Source organism: Carlito syrichta, unplaced genomic scaffold, assembly GCF_000164805.1.
Source record: "Carlito syrichta isolate Samal-C Ts95f unplaced genomic scaffold, Tarsius_syrichta-2.0.1 Scaffold308804, whole genome shotgun sequence".
NCBI classification, from domain to species: Eukaryota; Metazoa; Chordata; class Mammalia; order Primates; family Tarsiidae; genus Carlito; species Carlito syrichta.
In genome coordinates this window covers 364,772-384,541 of record NW_007252900.1, presented here as the reverse complement: position 1 = coordinate 384,541, position 19,770 = coordinate 364,772, and the positions used below count along the sequence as shown (strand labels likewise).

At 34.5% G+C, this 19,770-nt stretch overlaps 1 protein-coding gene across 2 annotated transcripts in view; it reads right to left on the bottom strand.

The window, feature by feature from the left end:
* SKIV2L2 (Ski2 like RNA helicase 2) overlaps positions 1-19,770 on the bottom strand; it is a 101,654-nt gene that overhangs the window by 62,870 nt on the left and 19,014 nt on the right. For both annotated transcript variants that reach the window (XM_021716388.1, XM_021716389.1), the window contains 9 exons: positions 18,952-19,042; positions 17,246-17,370; positions 15,716-15,814; positions 14,921-15,023; positions 13,556-13,687; positions 11,766-11,845; positions 9,778-9,888; positions 8,056-8,157; positions 6,192-6,317 (listed from right to left, as the gene is read on the bottom strand). In XM_021716388.1, the coding sequence (XP_021572063.1) occupies positions 6,192-6,317; positions 8,056-8,157; positions 9,778-9,888; positions 11,766-11,845; positions 13,556-13,687; positions 14,921-15,023; positions 15,716-15,814; positions 17,246-17,370; positions 18,952-19,042 (969 nt within the window). The remainder of the gene's footprint in view (positions 1-6,191; positions 6,318-8,055; positions 8,158-9,777; positions 9,889-11,765; positions 11,846-13,555; positions 13,688-14,920; positions 15,024-15,715; positions 15,815-17,245; positions 17,371-18,951; positions 19,043-19,770) is intronic.

The window sequence follows — 19,770 nt, the reverse complement described above, 5'->3', positions numbered from 1 at the left end:
AAAAAAAAAAAAAAGACAAATTAGATAAACACACTCTTGGAACGGAACTTGTTTGTATGTTGGGGGCTTCTTGTACATTACTACTTAAAGTCCCTGTGGGTACTAAAATTAGTTTAGTAGCTTACACCAAATTTTGCATTTTTCCCCAATGAAATAGAATGGAAAATAACACAATATATCATAGTAGAAGTGTGCTGATTTAAGAAACTTTTATTTCACTCACACACAGAGGAAGAGAAGGAGGGAGAGAGGGAGGAAAGAAGAGAGGAAGAAGCAAAGTGTACTGGATGTGTTGTAAATTGCGTTTTTGCTAAGAATCAGAGAGAAAAATACCGAGGCTCAGAACTGAACACCCTGTTTAGCAATCAAGTCAATAAATTCTCTCTCATCTGTAAGTATCCATTCAAAATCTGTGTTTTAGCAAAACTAAGAAATCCAAATACATGTTAATTCTTGCTTCTAAAGTCCTTTCTGTTTCCTGAAATATTATTTTTTTAGCCCTGAAAATCAAAATGCAATTCCCCAGCTACATTTCCTACATTAAGCCTTAAATCACAACCATCTAGTCCAGAATCATTTCAAATTTCCCTGAACTAGAATTACCAGAGTTTATATTCTAACAATGAGTTTCCTGTAGATAAATTTTCCAAGTTTAAAAATGACCATCATATTGAGGACTTAGCATTTGCCAATTACTACACTAAATACTTTACATACTTAATCTTCAATTCACAACATTCATAACAAAATGGATGTTACTGCCTCTATTCAATACAACAAAGGCTCAGAGGAATGCAGGGAATTGCCAAAGCTAAACAGGTAAGAGCTAGGACCTAGGACTATCTAGCCTAATGTCCTCCCAAAGGGCAAGTCATATTGCAATCTATTTTATATCCCTGTCAATTCAATGCACCATTCATATTACTAAAAATACAGAAACTCTTGATATATATACATATTTTAGTTGGCACGCCCACGGCCACCCCAGCATCCACCTGCCGGGCTTAGGCAATTCTTCTGCCTCAACCTTCCAAGTAGCCGGAGCTACAGGCGCGCACTACCATGCCCAGCTAATTTTTGTTTATTATAGAGAGGTGGTCTCACCAAGTTGCCCGGGCTGGTCTTGAACCTGAGGGCTCAGACAATTCACTCGCCTCAGCTTCCCAAAGTGCTGCAATTACAGGCTGAGCCACCGAGTCCAGCCAGAAACTCAATTTTTTTTTTGAGTTGGAGTCTCACTCTGTCTCCCAGACTGGAGTGCAGTGGCCGGTCCTGGCCACCACAGCCTCGACCTGCTGGACTCTGGCAATCCTTCCGCCTCAGCCTTCCAAGTGCTAACACGCCCGGTTAGTTTTTGATTTATTGTAGAGATGCGGTCTCGCCAAGTTGCCCATGCGGGTCTCGAACCCGCGGGCTCAGCCAATCCACTCACCTCAGCCTCGCAAAGGCGCGGGATTACAGGCTGAGCCACCGAGCCCGGCTTCAATTTTTTATGTATTTAATTTGATCAATCAACTCAAAATATACATCAACAGACAGCCTAATAACCTAAAGTTTAACTGGAACAAAGCAGGTAACTGACGATCAATGAAGATTTTATACAAACTTTATAGGATTTGAGACAAACTGAAGGATTTAGTTGCAATTTGATTTCTAGAAAGATATTAAGATTGAAAGAGCCAAACAGATCAATTTTCTAGAGTAGTTTCTGTAATATTTTAAAATACTTTTTAATATTCCTATTCAAGTAGTTCTGAAAAGCTGCCTATCTAAATATTTTTGTGTTATGCACCACAAAGGTGGAAATGGGGAAACAAACACGTGTTTCCCACTTCTCCAAAAAAGGTCTGTAAGTAATTATCTTAGTACAATTATAGAACTAACTATAAGAACAGGTATATTTCTCCTAGAGTTATAAAGAACTTAAATAACCAGTAAGGTGAAAATTATTTTTTCTTCAAATCAATTTAATTTTCCTTGACCATTAACAATCGGAGTCAGTGTTGAAAAAATCATACCACTGACTAGAAGCACCACACTTCTAGAATTAGAACTTTATATATTTTCAAGAACCAGTAAGTTTGTCATTGGAGAAATTATAGAAATGGTTTTATTTTTATAAAATCTCTAATAACATTTACTCAAAGTACTGTGTTATTTTTTACTTTTTTTGAAAATATGGGTACCAAATTGTAAAATGTTTCCTCTGGTGTTCTGGATAAATGTAAAATATCTCTTAGCTGCTAAAGAATAAAAGATTTATTCACCAGTCTTTCTGGAAGGCTATTAAACACACACTTTCCCATTTTTGCAATTTTTCATTTGAATAAACATGATAAATTTATTTTTTAAAGCTCATTTCAAGTACACCAAAACTGTATCAAAAGAACAAACTGTTTTCTTACGTCAAATTCTGTTTAAGCTAATAGCTATGAAATTTGCCCAATAATTTAAAAGTAATGGATTTGAAGGTATTAGATAAAAAATAGAAGATACTGCAACAATAGCAGGACTCGAAAAGTTGAATCTTTTCTCTGTTGCTCCTGTAAAAATTAGTCGAACCAAGAGTGAAGAAAAAAATTATTAAACTATTTCAAATTCATAATTGTTAAATTATTTACATGCTCATGTACAAAATATATATGGGTATATATATATATATTGAAAACTGCAACTAATATCATTCAGCCAACACGTAACAAACATGTATTCTGTCATCTTTCTAGCTAAGATCAACAACAGAAAAAATGATTAAAAATGACAAACAGCTCTTAACTGCATTAATACACAAAATATATTATTTTTACATACAAGGTGTCTCTGAAGAAGTTATGTATTTTAATTTTTATTTACAAAAATAACTTTACTCAGTATTTCTATTCACTAAAGTCCTATGACTAAATAATGAATCAATTATTTTGCTTACAATAAAATACACCTGATAGTATAATAAATTGATTTTTTTAGTTAATATACTTTATGAAGTATATCAAAGGACAAACTGCTACGCTGTCTTATGTGCCAAACTGTGTTTGACCCAACAGCTGAAAAATCTGCGTGAAGTACTAACAAGCAGTACCAGATGGTAGTTAGGACCATCAACTCTGAAGTCATACTGCTTAAATTCAAAAGCAGGATTTGCCATTTAACAACAACTATGATTTTGGAAAATTATTTAACCTCTGCTGGCCTTATTTATAAAGTCGGGATAATAACTAATTAATGTTAATAACAATAATTATTGAAATAATTATTGAAAAGCAGAAACAATCCAAATGTCCATCTACTTGGATGGATAAAGTGTGGCACACCCATACAAAGGTATATTTTATTCATCAGCAAAAAGGAACGAAGTACTGCTACAACATGAATGAAACTTGAAAATAACAATAATTATTGAAATTAATGTTTGGGACATGTTAAAATTATATTAGTTGCTGTTACTGTTACTGAATAAGCTGCCTAAAAATTCTTTAATGATAGTAGAACTACCTGAAAATAATTCTAGAGGAGAACAATTGTACATGAGTTAGTCTCAATAAAAGAAACGTGTCTTCAGATCTGAGTCACAGCACCAAGAATAAAAAATAACCTGAAAAAAAAGGTCTAGAAATGCAGGTACATAACAGGTACTAAATCCTTTTAATCAAACTATATAATATTCAAAGCAAGATGTTTCACTTCACATCCACCAGTATGGCTATAAACCAAAAGGACAGCTAACAAGTGTTAGGTAGAATGTAGAGAAACTAGAGCCTTCATGCACTGCTGGTAGGAATGGTATAGCTGCTAAAGAAAACAGTCTGGTAGTTCCTCAAAAGGTTAAACATAGAATTACTAAATGACCCAGCAATTCCACTCGTAGGTATATACTCAGGGAAAAAAAACATATTTATGCAAAAACTTACAAACAAAAGGTTATAGCAGCATTGTTTACAATAGCCAAAAAAAGCAGAAACAATCCAAATGTCCATCTACTTGGATGGATAAAGTGTGGTACACCCATACAATGGCATATTTTATTCATCAGTAAAAAGGAATGAAGTACTGCTACAGCATAAATGAAACTTGAAAATACTATATTAAGAGAAAAAAAAAAAGAGTCTGTTTATATGAAATGTTCAGAATAAGTCAATCTATATAGAAAGTAGATTAGTAATTGCCTATGGCCTGAGAGGACAGGGAGGGGATTTTGGGAAGAGAAGTGACTACTGACAAAGGGTTTCTTTTTTGGATTGATGAAAATGTTTTAAAATTGACTGCAGTAAGAGTGACAAAACTCTGTGAATACATAAAAACCACAGAAGTGAGAGACATATGACATGTGATTTACATCTCAAAAAATCTATTAGAAAAGTTAATTTTAAAAATGTAATGAAAGGCAACAGAGTTTTATTCACACTTACAAGGTAACAAATCCTGAAATGTCAAATAAACGGAATAAATATTGTAGCAGATGCTGTCATTAAAATACTACCTCCTACGATCTGGCAACTTGATTCTGTTCTTTCCACAAAGAGTATAAGAAAGAAAAACAGCACTTGTTATATCTGGCACAATTTAAAGAAAAGAATAAGATACAAATTTCCAGTCCTATATAATTCTCCTTCCATAAAGAACTAAAGAAGTTTCCACATGTTGAACTTTAAAACTGAAAATAAGACACTAAATAACCACTATAAATATGGAGAGACAAGCTTTATCATCATTCATATAAAAACACCTGTATCTATTTTGCTTAAGCATACCAGGTTTCCTATGACTGTATCTCAAATTCTTCATGCAGTTCCCAAACTTAAAAAGTTGGACAGTCTATTTCAGATACTGACCTAAGCATGTCTTAACATGTTTTGAAATGTGATTTTTAAGTAGCTAATGAGTTGCACTTTTTTTTTTTTTGAGTTGAGGTTTCACTCTGTTGCCTAGGCTAGAGTACAATGGCATGCTCACAGCCACCGCAGCATCAACCTACTGGGCTCAGGTGATCTTCCGCCTCAGCCTGGAGCAAGCCACTCCACCCAGCTAATTTTTTGATTTATTGTAGAGACGAGGTCACACCAAGTTGTCCAGGTTGGTCTCGAACCCCTGGTCTCAGGCAACCTTCTCGCCTCAGCCTTCCAAAGTGCTAGGATTACAGGCTTGAGCCACCGTACCTGGTCAATTAATTTTACGCTTTAATTAATGTTTCCTATGCTATTAACAATTTCTTCTAAAGGCTGGGCATGGTGGCTCACACTTATAATCCCAGGAAGTAGAGGGGGAAGAATCACTTGAGTCCAGGAGTTTGAGTCCAGGTAGGTAGCATAGTAAAACGCTGTGCCTACCAAAACCAAAAAAACAAAACCCAGAAAACATAGTGAGATATAGTGTCTACAAAAAATAGAAAAATTAGCCAGGCATGGTGGTGCATGCCTGTAGTCCCAGCTACTCAAGAGGCTGAGGAGAAAGGATTGTTTGAGCCCAAGAAGTTGATGCTGCAGTGAGCGATGATCCTGCCACTGTACTCTATCCTGGGCAACAGTGAAACCCTGTCTCAAAAACAAAACAAAATACAGTTTCCTCTAGGAATTTGTTAATAACTTCTTACTATATGGATAAGGAGGAAAGCAACCGGATCAAACTTCCAAGGGAAGCTCTTCATAATAAAACAAAAATAAAAGTCCTATATCATTTAAAGCAGAAATATTAAACAAGCAAAATAAAAGGCTAATTTGCAATAAAGCTTAAAATTTCAAATTTACAACTGGGATATTTATAATCAATGGGTGAACTGGAAAGGAAGATTGCTAAATTAATTAATGAAACTATCTGGGCCTGCAAAGTTGGAGCTGGCTGCCTGCCTAAAACACTGATACGTGCTCTACATTTCCAGTTCTGATAGGTCAAGAACAACTCATGCAGTGGAGCGAGCAGATATAGAAATATCTTAAATCTGGGGATAAAGTAAACATTTTTGCCCTCTGGAAATCTTCACACTCTATTACCTAAGTTGCTCTTTAACTATTAGTTAAAGTAGAATATAAGACACCAGTATTCTGAGCAGTTACACTCTTCTACTTTCCTAAGCCCAGTTTAGTAAATTAACTTATTTACTTGAAAAGTATCTGAACTGACACAACTAATTTCAAAGTAGCTCCCAGAAGTACGTTTCTGGAACTTTTAGTAAAGGCACAGAATTTTAACATAGTTACCTTAAGCAATTGTTTCCCAATTGTTGGGCTCATTTTTTCATCTACCATAAGAATTACAATTCCTCTATCATCCATGCCCCTCCTTCCGGCACGACCAGACATCTGAATGTATTCACCAGAAGAAATCTGTATAAACATAAAAGTTCGGTTTAGGAAAAAACTAGTAAAAAAAATTTTTTAATTTTGCCTACTGTAAAACTCACAAGTACAAGTTATATATTCCAAGAAAGGAAACATGAGTAAAAACAAAACAAACTTTTAGGAGAGTTTTAAGTAAAAGCACGGTAACATAAAACGTTGAGAATAATGTTACAAAACTAAATTTTACATCTAAAATGACTTAAACAGTAAACCAATTACCATTTTTCCCCCCAATTATTGTTAATTGTGCTTTCAAATATACCATAGCTACTAGGAAATATTGGCTAATTCACTGGCACTAAATAATGCCTTTGAAGCCATTGTGGTGGCTCATGCCTATAATCCCAGCACCTTGGGAGGTGAAGGCGAGAGAACTGCCTGAGCCCACAGGTTCATGACCAGCAATATGGCTGAGCTAGATAATCTGGAAAACAGCAAAATCTAGGAATGCAAATCATAACCCCAAATCAGTCAAATACCAATTCTGACTTAATCATAATTAACTTTCTGAATCTGCAAAATGAGAAAAATAGAAATTAATACTTTGTTTTATTTTGTTTTTCTTTGAGTTGGAGTCTTACTCTGTCACCCAGACTGGAGTGCAGTGGTCGCTCCTGGCCACTGCAGCCTCGACCTGCTGGGCTCCGGTGATCCTTCTGTCTCAGCCTTCCAAGTAGCTGGAACTACAGGCGCGTGCTACCACGCCCGGCTAATTTTTGATTTATTGTAGAGATGAAGTCCCGCCAAGTTGCCCAGGCGGGTCTCAAACCTGCGGGCTCAGGCAATCCACTCACCTCGGCCTCTCAAAGCACAGGATTACAGGCTGAGCCACCGAGCCCGGCATCTGACCTCCTTTCTTATGCTCTATACTTCTTGTACATACTGCTCAGAGTGTTTATAACATTTTATTGCATGTCTGCCAATTTTTACTTCCTACTGAGATTCTTTAGAGTCAGGATTTTGTTGTTATTGTTGTTTTTATTTTAGCATCTCAATAGTTATTAAAGTTCTAAACCCATATTTTAAATTTGGTAAATGATGCTGAATGGGGCACTTGGGATTAAGGATTTTTTTTTACCCTAGTTCACCATTTCACTCATGCTCCCAATTTTCTCTCTTTTCTTCTGCCTTAAAAAAGACATGTATGTAAGGATAAAGATGATAAAACCAGACAATGGGGACTACTAAAAGGAGTGAAGAAGGAAGAGGGAGCCAGGGTCGAAAAGATCACCACTGTATACCATGCTCACCACCTGGATGAAGAGCCCAAACCTCACCGCCACACAATATACCGATGTAACAAACCTGCACACAAACCTCTTGAATCTAAAATAAAATTTAAAAAAACAACAAAGATGTATACAAACCTGTTAGAACTTCTATTTTAAGCATGAAGTGCAAAAGAGACACAACTACAGCCACTGTGGTAACAAATGTTTTAAAGACCTTAAACTTAAATAAAAATTCTAGATATTCTTAAAATGTTTTAAAGCATTTCTGGATCACTTGCACACATAACTCCCATCACCAAACTCCTTCATTAAAGAGTTTTGGGGCAGTGTGGATAGAAATTTAAGGGGACTGAGGGTTAACCTTGATGAACTTGTATTAGTTCAGGTTCAAGTTCTTAAGAGGTTGGGACTGAAAATCTCAAAGATTACATAAGCCAAAGTCATCTAAGATAAAATAAAGATAATTTTATTATATGCATTGCTTTACTTACCCATCGAAAATCCTTCCCATCAAATTTGCGGGCATTTGTAAATAAAACAGTTCTAGCTGGCATGTTAATTCCCATAGCAAAAGTCTCTGTAGCAAATAAGGCCTAAATAAATGAATAAGTAATTATATAATTAAACATGTATTTTAAGTTAAAAATCTACTTTTATAATGTTTAAGCGTAAATAAAATGCATCCTTCATTTTAAAAATTAGTTATTAATGAGATTCTACAAAAATAACAAACAATATGCTATTACCAGACATATTTCAGTATTTTACATATAAAATTATGAAATAATTTTTAATGTCACTTATAGCCCAGAAATCTTTGAATTCAGGGAAAAAAGACCTTAAATTCTAGTGGTGGCAACTGGAAAGAATACGCACTAGTTTTATGGACAAAGCTTTAAATACAGAATACTTTTCTAAACACAGATAAATTTTCCTGGCTCCTTTACTGATGATGTAGTAGTTCTGAGGACAACTTTACTAATAAGATGTCTTAGGGAAGGAGTTCACTTCTAAAGCTTAACCAACAAAAGTAGTGAATTAAGCAAAAAATATATTTGTATAAGTAAAGTCACTGAAGTATTAAAATAAAATAAAAATGCTTTAGCTCATCAACTCAATAGTATTATTCATTTGTTAAAAAAAATGAAGACATATGACAAAATTGTATAATAACATGGGCAGTATAATCACTTTTTTGCTGTATACAAAATAAACCATGTATTAGTGTTAAACTACGTGTGTACCTTAGTGGATATTTCTGGAAAGTGAACGGAATGATCCTTCATTTTTTACTTTATGTATAACTGTTCTATTTGAATTTCATAACAAACGTTGTTCAAGTGTTTTAGAAAAGATTCTTTAAAAGTGGAGCTGAGCAAAATATCCACTCTAGAAAGAAACACTAATAGGACCAGGAACCAGGTATAAATACTGAACAATTCTTGATTTAAACTACTTCAAATATGTTCTCCAAGGTGAGTAAACTTGTCTTTAATATTCTGAGTGCTGTAGTTCTTGAGATAAACCTCACATATGGTTTTTTAAATTCTAATAATTCTTAAACATAAAATATAGTATGAATCATATGTAGACTTATGATTATATTCTGAAATTATTTCCCATTTTTAATATCCTATGTCTGGGCAGTGACATCAATATAATTTTAAAATTAAATCAGGTTCTCTTTGACTTAAATTAGAACATCCTAAAAACTCCCAAGTCTAACCAGCAATTTTCCTTATCTCCTCTACTCCTCCAAAATAATCGTTTTAAATCTATATGTAGAAAGAAGTCCACTTATCAAATCAACTCCAGGTCTTATAATTAAATAGCATCTTCTCCCAAATCCTACTGTATCCAAGTGTTACCACTTCTTACTTTAAAAATATTAAGCACCCAGGCTAGTGGGCAGTGGCACATTCCCGGTCACTGCAGCCTCAACCTGCTGGGCTCAGGCAATCCTTCTGCCTCAGCCTTCCAAGTAGCTGGAACTACAGGTACGCACCACCATGCCCGGCTAAACAAATGATTTTTAAACTACACCCCCAAATTTATGATGTATAACACCATATGTAAAAATCATATCATTGCACATAACATGGTCAAAGCACACACACAAACACACATCCCTGCCTCTTAAAAATGGTTTCTATAATTTTCAAACTTCACACAACACAATTCTGGGGCATAACAAAATAAAAATAAAACCATACCTTTATCAATCCTTCTGAAAAGAGAATTTCTATAGTTTCTTTCAAAATAGGAAGTAAACCACCGTGATGAATACCAATCCCTCGCTTTAAAAGAGGAAGTACATGTTCCACCTGTGATTTTGGAATACATTTATTTCATAATATGAGAAACGGAATTTTAAAATTTAAGTTAACTAAATTAAGAAAAACAGGTGATAAAGAATGCTTTGTTTTTAAAGAAAGTGTTGAAAGCTTTTCAGAATAAAAGCAAAATCCAAACCTATATTTCCACAGGTTAACTAAAAATAATATGATTCTGGCCTAACTTTAATATAAAAGGTAAGTTGTAAATTAACTTTACAAATGCTTTGCCGCTCTAAATTTTCCAGTATCACTTCAACTCCTCCAAAAAAATAACAAGCAATGGATTTAGAGTCTATCATACTCAGTAATCCATCACAGAAACAAAGAACAGAATACCACATGTTCTGACGCATAAGCATACCCTAAACATTTACCATAATACTAGAAGAAAGGGATTGGCAGTAGCAGGATATTGCTGGGGGGGAGGGGAAGGTTTGGACATGAGGATGGGAACACATCCTCAATAAGGGTACCTGATCTCAAACCAGGCAAAGTGGGGATCAACGGGAGGCCCAAACTTTACCTGTACAATGACCATTTGTATACCTAATCCTGAATTGTACCCAACATCTTAATAAAATTAAATTAAAAAATAACAAGCTAAGAGGGAGAGTTTTTATCTATACAAAATAAGCTTAAAGACATTGGCAACTAAAACCCAAGAAAAATAAATAATTATAAAACATATTTAACATGAATAATATGTACTTCATCTAAAAAAATTAATTACTAAAGAGTTCATTCTCATTAACAATCTATCAAATGCTATTAAACACCTACTATTAAAAGTGTGCTATAACAAAGATGTATGAAGACATGGCTCAGCTCCTAGATACTAATAATCCAGTTAGGAAGAAAAAATATGAAAACATTTAGAAATTAAATACCCTTTGAAATGGCAAGAAACATGCCACCACAGTCTTACAGTATATCTCTTACAAATGAAAAAATTCATTTGTAAAGGAGAGTATGACCTCCCAATTTTTCTTCACCCAACAAAACTCTCATATATTAGGTCAATCGAAGGCAGGTATTTCTCGGCTTTGGATGCACAATAGGATCACCTGTGGAACTTTCAAAAAATTCTGATGATCAGGATGCAGATCAATTAAGTCAGAATATCTAAAAGTGGCACACAAGCATCAGCATATTTAGAATTCCCAGAAAACTTCAATGCAGGAAAAATAAACTGGATTCAAGTCAAGTAGATGGTAAATTCCTCACTAAACACATGTTTTTCATTAGATATACTCTCATTATATTTGGTAGCCTTATGAATTAAAAAATTTAATGACTTAAAAATTAGCACTAAAAATTCTGTAATATTAGGAACATTAGCAGACCATGAGTGTTTGCAGAGAAAAGTTCCTTCTGATAGCAAATTTTCCTTCTTGACACCTTTTCAGAAGTTTAAATATAAATCAAGGTATCATTTCAGTGCATATGTAACATATATATGCTGCAGTGTGTAAACAGTGCAATATGGTAAAATCAAGAAATGCAAAGTGAATATATGCAACCTATTAATACCTGTAATTTATCTACTGATACTGAAAACTTGGCCGGGTTCAGAGGCTCAGCCTGTAATTCCAGCACTTTGGAAGGCCAAGGCGAGCGAATTGCCTCAGCCCGCAGTATTGAGACCAGACTGGGTAACTTGGCAAGAACTCATCTCTACAATAAATCAAAATAATCAGCCAGGCATGGTAGTGCGTGCCTTTAATTCCAGCTGTTTGGAAGGCTGAGGCAGAAGGATCACCCGAGCCCAACAGGTCGACACTGGGGTGGCTGTGAGCATGCGTGCCACTGTACTCCATCTGGGTGACATAGTGAGATGCCAACTCAAAAAAAAAAAGAAAACTTACCTGAGGGAGTTTTTTGTCTTCATCAGACAAGCAATCAATTGCATTACTGAATACTTCCTCAACCATCTTTTTTTCTTCATCTAAGAGAAAATTTAGGGGAATATAAATAAATATCAAAATAAATCAGTAATATCAAACTTCATACATTACAAAAAATAAGAGTAAAGAGTAAAAGTAAAGTATCAGCATTTAAGAAGGTAAAACGGGAAGACTACCACTATTTTATAATTCACTACGTTTCAAAACATATCTAGCTGACTTAATCCATGAAGAAAAGTAGAATTTTACAAAAATAGTAACAAAAACTACATCTAGTGTTTTACATACAATATTTAAGTCTAACAATTATTAAGACATAGGAACTATTATTAGCCACCTTTTATCACTGAAGAAAATGGGGCATAGTGTAAATAATTAGCACTGCTATTAACTGTTAGAGCAACAATTCCAAAGACCATGCTTTTAACCACTGGACTGCCTTCTGTACAGTGTCTATCAAATAACAGGCACTCTATAAATATTTGCTAAATTAATCAATATGTAACACTGCAACTTTATCCAGCGCTGGTAGTTAACAGAAACACTTATAAGCAGAATAATTCACTAAAAAAAACCATAAGATATCATTGGCTTTAGGAGGCTAAGTGCGTTATCTGTCATTTGTTACTTTTACCTATGGAGAAGAATCAGCTTTAAAATGCAGATAAAGAAAATAATACATGCCTTGATAAAGAAAACAACACAACTAAAATTTCATTTTAAATGACTCAAGATATTTACTTTACACTGTACTGGATTACATATATAAAAGGCAGAGCTGAATGACAACTGGGTCAGCACACTGCAATTCTTGCCAGTGCTATGGCTTGAATGTGTCCCCTGAAATAGATGTGTTGGCAATTTAACCCCCAATGGCGCTGAGGTGGAAGCTTCAAGACGTAATTAGGTCATGAGGGCTTTTCTCTCTTGAATAAATTAATGCCTTTAGGGAATGAGTGGACTAGTTATCACAGGTGCCGATTCCTGAAAAAAACATGAATTTGCCTCCCATAGCCCCGCCCCTTACTCTCTCTAACATACTTTCTTGCCTGTCTGTCTTTGGCCATGCCATGAGATGATGCAGCAAAAATGCCCTTGCTAAATGTGAGTCTCTTGACCTTAGACTTCCCAGTCTCAAGAACTATAAGAAACAAATCTGTTCTTTATAAATTACCCAGGTGTAGGCATTCTGTTATAGCAGCACAAAACAACTAAGATAGTCAGGCTGTGCTACTATCTTAACTGTGTGGCTTTAAATGAGTTACATTTAGTTAATGTATAGAAATAATTTATTAATATGCTAGAGGTTATATTACTTTAAATAAGAATTACAGCATAGTTAATCAAAGGGTGGGTCTTCCTGGTTTAGATTTCAGTAAGAATTAAGCACAGTACTTTCTACGTAGAAGATAGTCAAACCAAGGTAAGAGATCTACCCTTAACTAGTCAAACAGAAAATCACAATAATTGAGGAGTTTATGGTAATGAAATATAAGAAAGCATGATTGCAATGCTTCTCAGTAGGGCTCTTTGAATTTTACAGAACAATGTACCTGTATTTTTTAATAAAATAAGAGAAAAGAAAAATTGATAAATCAAGACCCTCTTAAAGCTTTTAGAAATGTATCGGGTACCTACTATTGTATCTGTAAAGTGAACTGCATATTCTTATAACATACAACAGATAAATATATAATTAGAAATATATTTTACACTCATTCTTACATGACAATACTGAAATTATGTAATACCTGTGTTGAAATCTAATTTGGTCATCTGAAGTGCATAAGCTTCACAATCTTTCTTACTAAAACTGAAAATAATTACAGGTTGAAAATTTCTTTCCATAATCATCTTCACAATTTTGAAAACATTTGATGGTCCTACAAAAAGAGTAGATAAACCATATCCCAAAATTAACTCACAATACATCACAGAACTAAATGTAATAGCTAAAACTATAAAACTCTTACAAGAAAAAATAGGAGTAAATCTTCATGATTCAAACTCAATCCATAGAATGGGAGAAAATATTTGCAAATCATCTATCTGATACGGGTCTAGTATCCAAAGTATGTAAAGATCTCTAACAGCTCAACAACAAAAAGACAATACAATTTCAAAACAGACAAAGGATTTGGACAGACATTTCTCCAAAGACATAAAAATGGTCAACAAGCACATAAAAAGATGTTCGACACAATTAGCCACCACGGAAATGTAAATTAAAACAACGTAAATCATGCACACTAGGATGACTATAATCAAACGGAAAAATAATATTAAGTATCGGCAAAGATGTAGAGAAAACGGAGCTCTCCATATTACTCCTAATGGAAATGTAAAATGGTGGAGTCACTTTAGAAAATAATTTGGCAGCTCCTTAAGAGGACTGTCCATCTGATCCAGCAATTCCACTCTTAGTATATACCCAAGAGAAAAGAAAACACATATTCAAGCATAAACTTGTAGCACATACACAAATGTTTATAGTAGCATTATTCAGTCTTTAATAAAACTGGAAACAACTCAAATGTACATCCCCTGAAGAATGAAGAAAAAATGTGGCATATCCATACATTGGAATGCTATTTGACCATTAAAAAAAAGAATGAAGTAATGACATAGTATAACAAGATTAAACACTATGCTAAGTGAAAGAAGCTAGTCACAAAAGACTACAAATATCATGACTCTGTATAAAATGTCCAGAAAAGGTAAATTCATAGAGACAGAAAGTAGACTAGTGACTGCCTGAGTCTGGGGGATGAGGAGAGGAGAGGCTGGGGGAAAATAAGAAGGGACTGTCAATGTATGCAAAGTTTCTTTTTGGGTCCATGAAAATGTTTTGGAATTAGATAGTGTTGATGACTGTACAACTTTTTAAATATATTAAAAACCACTGATTGTATACTTTAGATGGATTAATTGTATAATAAATAAATTATACTTAATTAATGTCATATAAAGAGATCAACCTTTATTCATTCAATTTTATCATATACCATCTAGATCTTTACATGTATTCCTGAGAAAAAATTGAAAAGACAAAAAATGTCAAAGCAATGTGACTATACAATTTACACATAATTATTTCAAAACAAAGTTCAAATTACCTTTTGTTCCCCCTTTTCGCCCCTTCTGATCTCCTTTTGCCAAATCACCTGCATCTCGAAGCACTTGCATTGCAGTATTAAAATTATCTTCTCTGAAATCACCCTATAATTACAGATTATTTTCTGTGTAGCTTCACTTATTACTTAATCATAATTCAAGTGATTTTCATATGTCAAACACAAAGCTTCCTCAAATAATAAAAATAATAATGATAATGGCAGGCACAGAGACTCACGCCTATAATCCCAGCACTTTGGCAGGCTGAGGTGAGAGAATTGCCTGAGCCTACGCATTCGAGATCAGCCTGGGCAACTTGGTGAGACCTCGTCTCTACAATAAATCAAAAAATTAGCTGGGCATGGTGGTGCGTGCCTGTAGTTCCAGCTACTTGAAAGGCTGAGGTGGAAGGATCTCCTGAGCCCAGAAGGTTGAGGCTGCAGTGGCAGTGAGCATGCCACTGCATTCCAGCCTGGGCGACAGAGTGAGACTCCAACTCAAAAAAAAAAAATAAATAAAAATAACAAAGATCACTAGAATAATTCAAAGATAATCTGTGGTAAATAAAAGGTGATAAAGAAGTAATAAAACTGGGAAAAGCAAAATGTAAGCTATCTGAAACATGTCCAGGGCCCCTACTTCCCAGGCATTTTTAAATACTGAGAAAGGAGGAAAATCTAATTCATACATATATATAAGGAGATCAACCTTTATTCATTCAATTTTATCATACACCATCTAGATCTTTACATGTCTTCCTGAGAAAAAAATTATTAGAATGACAGTTGTTCTCTTACATTTTCATCAACCACAAGGTGCAGGCCATCTCCGCCTGCTGGAAAAATATAGTGTTGCAATGGAGTGGGTCGATAATCTGTGTAAATTACATGACAAGGCTGTAAAACAATTAAGGAAAGAATTAAACACATAAAATTTTATTTTTTCAAAATAAAACCCAGTATTTGGCCTACCTAAAAGACTTAAGGAAATAAAATTATGAATTCAACATTTCAAAAATTAAGCACTTTTTAAAAAATATTTTAAAAACCAGGCAAGAGCCAGACACAGCAGCTCACGCCTGTAATCCCAGCACTTTGGGAGACAGAGACAAGAGGACTCCCTGAGCCCAGGGGTTTGAGACTAGCCTGGGCAACTTGGTAAAACCTCATCTCTACAATAAATCCAAAAAAACCAGTTGGGTATGGTGGCACACACCTGTAGTCCTAGCTACTTGGAAGGTTGAGGCAGAAGGATTGCCTGAGCCCAGTTGCGGTGGCTGTAAACATGGCAACTGCACTCTAGCCATGGCAACAGAAACTCTGACTCAAAAAAATAAAAATAAAAACCAGAAAAAAAAAATTAGGTCTAACAAATTATACTACCATCTTCTTGATTCACCAATTCCCTAATCAGGGCCAAATACATTATCTGAGCTTCAATTACCCATTACCTAGCCCTGGAATGCCATAATTAGGGATGTTAGATGACTCTATTTCTAAGGACAAGGAGTATGGTGATAAAAAAGACTCCGTGAAGTAAAATGTATCTTTTCTGCCCCACTGAGGCTTTTCAAAACCACACTAAAATAGCAGGTTGATCTAGCTCCTCCACAAGATCCACTGAGTTTCTAACCTATAGAAGCAACATTTTATATATATACTTTATATGTATACTTTTTAAATACATGTATTTAAAAGTATTATAAAAACACTATTGAGAAAACTTATAAACAAATTATAAACAAAAAAGATACGAAAAAGTTCATGAGAATATCAGTGTAAAGGGAAAGGACAAAAAACAAAAGCAAGAATAATTCAGTGTCCACGAACAAATGCTTGCTATAAAGTTCAGGCTTATATAAATGCTAAAGCTGGACTAAAAAAGCAAAATGGAAACCGTAAAAAGCTTGACTGTGTTCACGTGAGATGAATCAAATCAAATGCTCAAGAGATGCCCAGCTTTTCCTGATACCAAGGTATTAGAAGAAAAATTCTCCAATGTATCCTCAAAGACCACTGTCTGAGTAAATGTAGTAGTTTCTAAACCTGGCAGATCAGCAGGATCAATATGGAAACTTCTGAAACTAAGAGCTTCCAAGAACCTCCTCCCAGAGATTTAGATATACTGAGTTTGAGATAGGACTCAGAAATCAACATTTCTAAAAAGCTTGTCAGTTGATTTTAGTAAACTGCTCGATTTGAGAAGTAGTTTCACATCAAAATGCTTTCTTTATTCCAGAAAACATTAGGAAAAAAGCACAGTAAAGGTACAGAATGGCTAACCTGTAACATTCTGAATATTGAAGACATCAAAGGGGGGAAAAATACCTGTTTATGTAAATGGCAAATCCATTCAGCAAACTGTCGGGCATTTGGAATAGTAGCCGAAAGAAAAACATAGTGGACATTATCAGGAAGCAAAATAATTGTTTCTTCCCATACTACACCACGCTCTGAAAAAAAAAAATATATACCTTGGACTACAATATCACTTTGTGAATTATATTCTCTTAAGCTTTATTATTAAAAATGCAGACCACTTGACCAAAAAATTTTTTAGACATAGAACCTTACCGAAAACTACTTTAGGCCTCACCGTGAATGTATCCAGTAGAAAGTTAGTAGAGTAAGCCAATATAAATATAATTAGTAGATTAAACAAATGTAAATACAATGTATTCTGAAATAGCCCACAAAGGTAATTCTAGGCCAAATCCTTCCAAAATCCTAACAAGAGCACCAACGTCAAAGCAGGGAAATAGTCTTTCTACTCCATCTTGAGAAGCAGTGATTACTAGCTTGGAGAAAGTCACAGCAACACATTTTCAAGATACTGTTACTATTCTATATGGCATCTTTCACCCAAATTACTCTCATGACCCTCTAGAGATAAAAGAAAGATTTGATAAAAACAGAACTATGTCATTTTTTATTAAAATTAAGAAAATAGAAAAACCAGTTATATAGTCTCCCTCCTAAAATAACAAATCAATACATAATTTATTATTTTAAAACTAAAACAACTCTATTCAAAGCTTAATTTTATAAATTTGGAAATGGTAAAACATTCAAAAGGTAAATGTTTTCTTGAACTGTATTACTTTCACCTCCTGCCTTTGGGAGACTGAGGTGAGTGGATTGCCTGAGCCCGCGGGTTCGAGATCCGCCTGAGCAACTTGGCAAGACCTCATCTCTACAATAAATCAAAAAATCAGCCGGGCGTGGTAGCGCATGCCTGTAACTCTGGCTATTCAGAAGGCTGAGGCGGAAGGATCGCCGGAACCCAGCAGGTCGAGGCTGCGTTGGCCAGGAGTGGCCACTGCAGTCCAGTCTGGGCGACAGAGTAAGACTCCAACTCAAAAAAATAAAAAATAAATAAAATAAAATTACTTTCACCATAAATAAAGGCTGACTTAGTGCTTTAGTTTAAATCAACACTAAATCTAATTTTAAGTGTGTACATATTAACCATTTAATTTCCAATGTGTTTGCTAATGTCAGTGGCCTTAGCAGTACTCCAAAAATTCCAAGTACACTTACTTTTCCATGACGAGTAGCATGCTAATGTAAGGGAATTTATAATTTTTTCTTTGTGCTCATTTTCATTTCATAATCTCTATTTTATTTTTTCATCATAAACATATGTTTCATAGTTTTTAAACATGAGATTAACTTAATAAAAGTCTGGAAAGTTAACTTTGTGAGCTAGAAATTTTAAATAATTCTTTAACGTTAATTATATTAGTGATCTTCTCCATTAAAAGCATGCCAATTTTTAATTCCATTCACTTTATTAGAATTTGCATTTTCTCGTACAGTAAAAGTTACAATTTAAGGAGCTTGAATTGTACATGAATGAAATCCTAAAGGAAGAATCATGATCATGTTGTCTACAGTTTAAAGAAGCAATAGTTTACTAGAACATTAGTCATACAAAAACTAGAAGCTAAATTTAAAAACTTCTTGTTCAAAATTCCTTACTGCCATCCTTAAGGAAAAAAACATGGTACACATCTCAACACAAAAGAATATACCTGAATCTCTCATGTAATGAATTTCATCAAATATGACCCAAGCAACTTCTCGCATAACTTCAGAACCCCTGTACAGCATGCTTCTCAAAATCTAAAGAAAAAATAAGAGATTTACTTCTCACATAACTATGAGTTTAACAATTTTTTTCCAATAAGGAATTTTGAATATTCTTTATTAAATGGAACTATTAAAATAATTTTAGAGGGTTATAAAACTTAAAAATATTTCATAAATCAAATAGTAGTCCTTTTCTCACAAAACCAAAGTAAAAGACTTCTAAACAGTTACTAATGAGATACAATTCAGAATTATTATCACGCCTACACTCCTTACATCTAGAATATGAAGCCACTTCTTTATATACACAGCAGCTTCCTGAGAGCCACACTTTCTAAAATACAAGAGCAACTTAAATTATTCTCTATCCAAAACACTGGATTCCACATTGTTTGCTCATTTTTTTTTCTGTCTCATCTTCTTACAATATGGATACTTTTTGGGAATAGTTTCCTAATTTTAGATGAAAGTTTCAAAAATGGAAAATAGACTTAGGTGGGGCACCAAAATAAAAAGTGAGAAATGGTTGGGTGCAGTGGCTTGCGCCTGTAATCCCAGCACTTTGGGAAATGGAGGTGAGAGGATTACCTGAACCCAGGGATTTGACACCAGCCTGGGCAACTTGGTAAGACCTCATCACACAATAAATTAAAATTAAAAAATTACTTGGGCATGGTGGCACGCACCTGTAATTCTAGCTACTTAGAAGGCTGTAGCGGAAGGATTGCGTGAGCCCAGCAGGTCGAGGCTGTGCTGGCCAT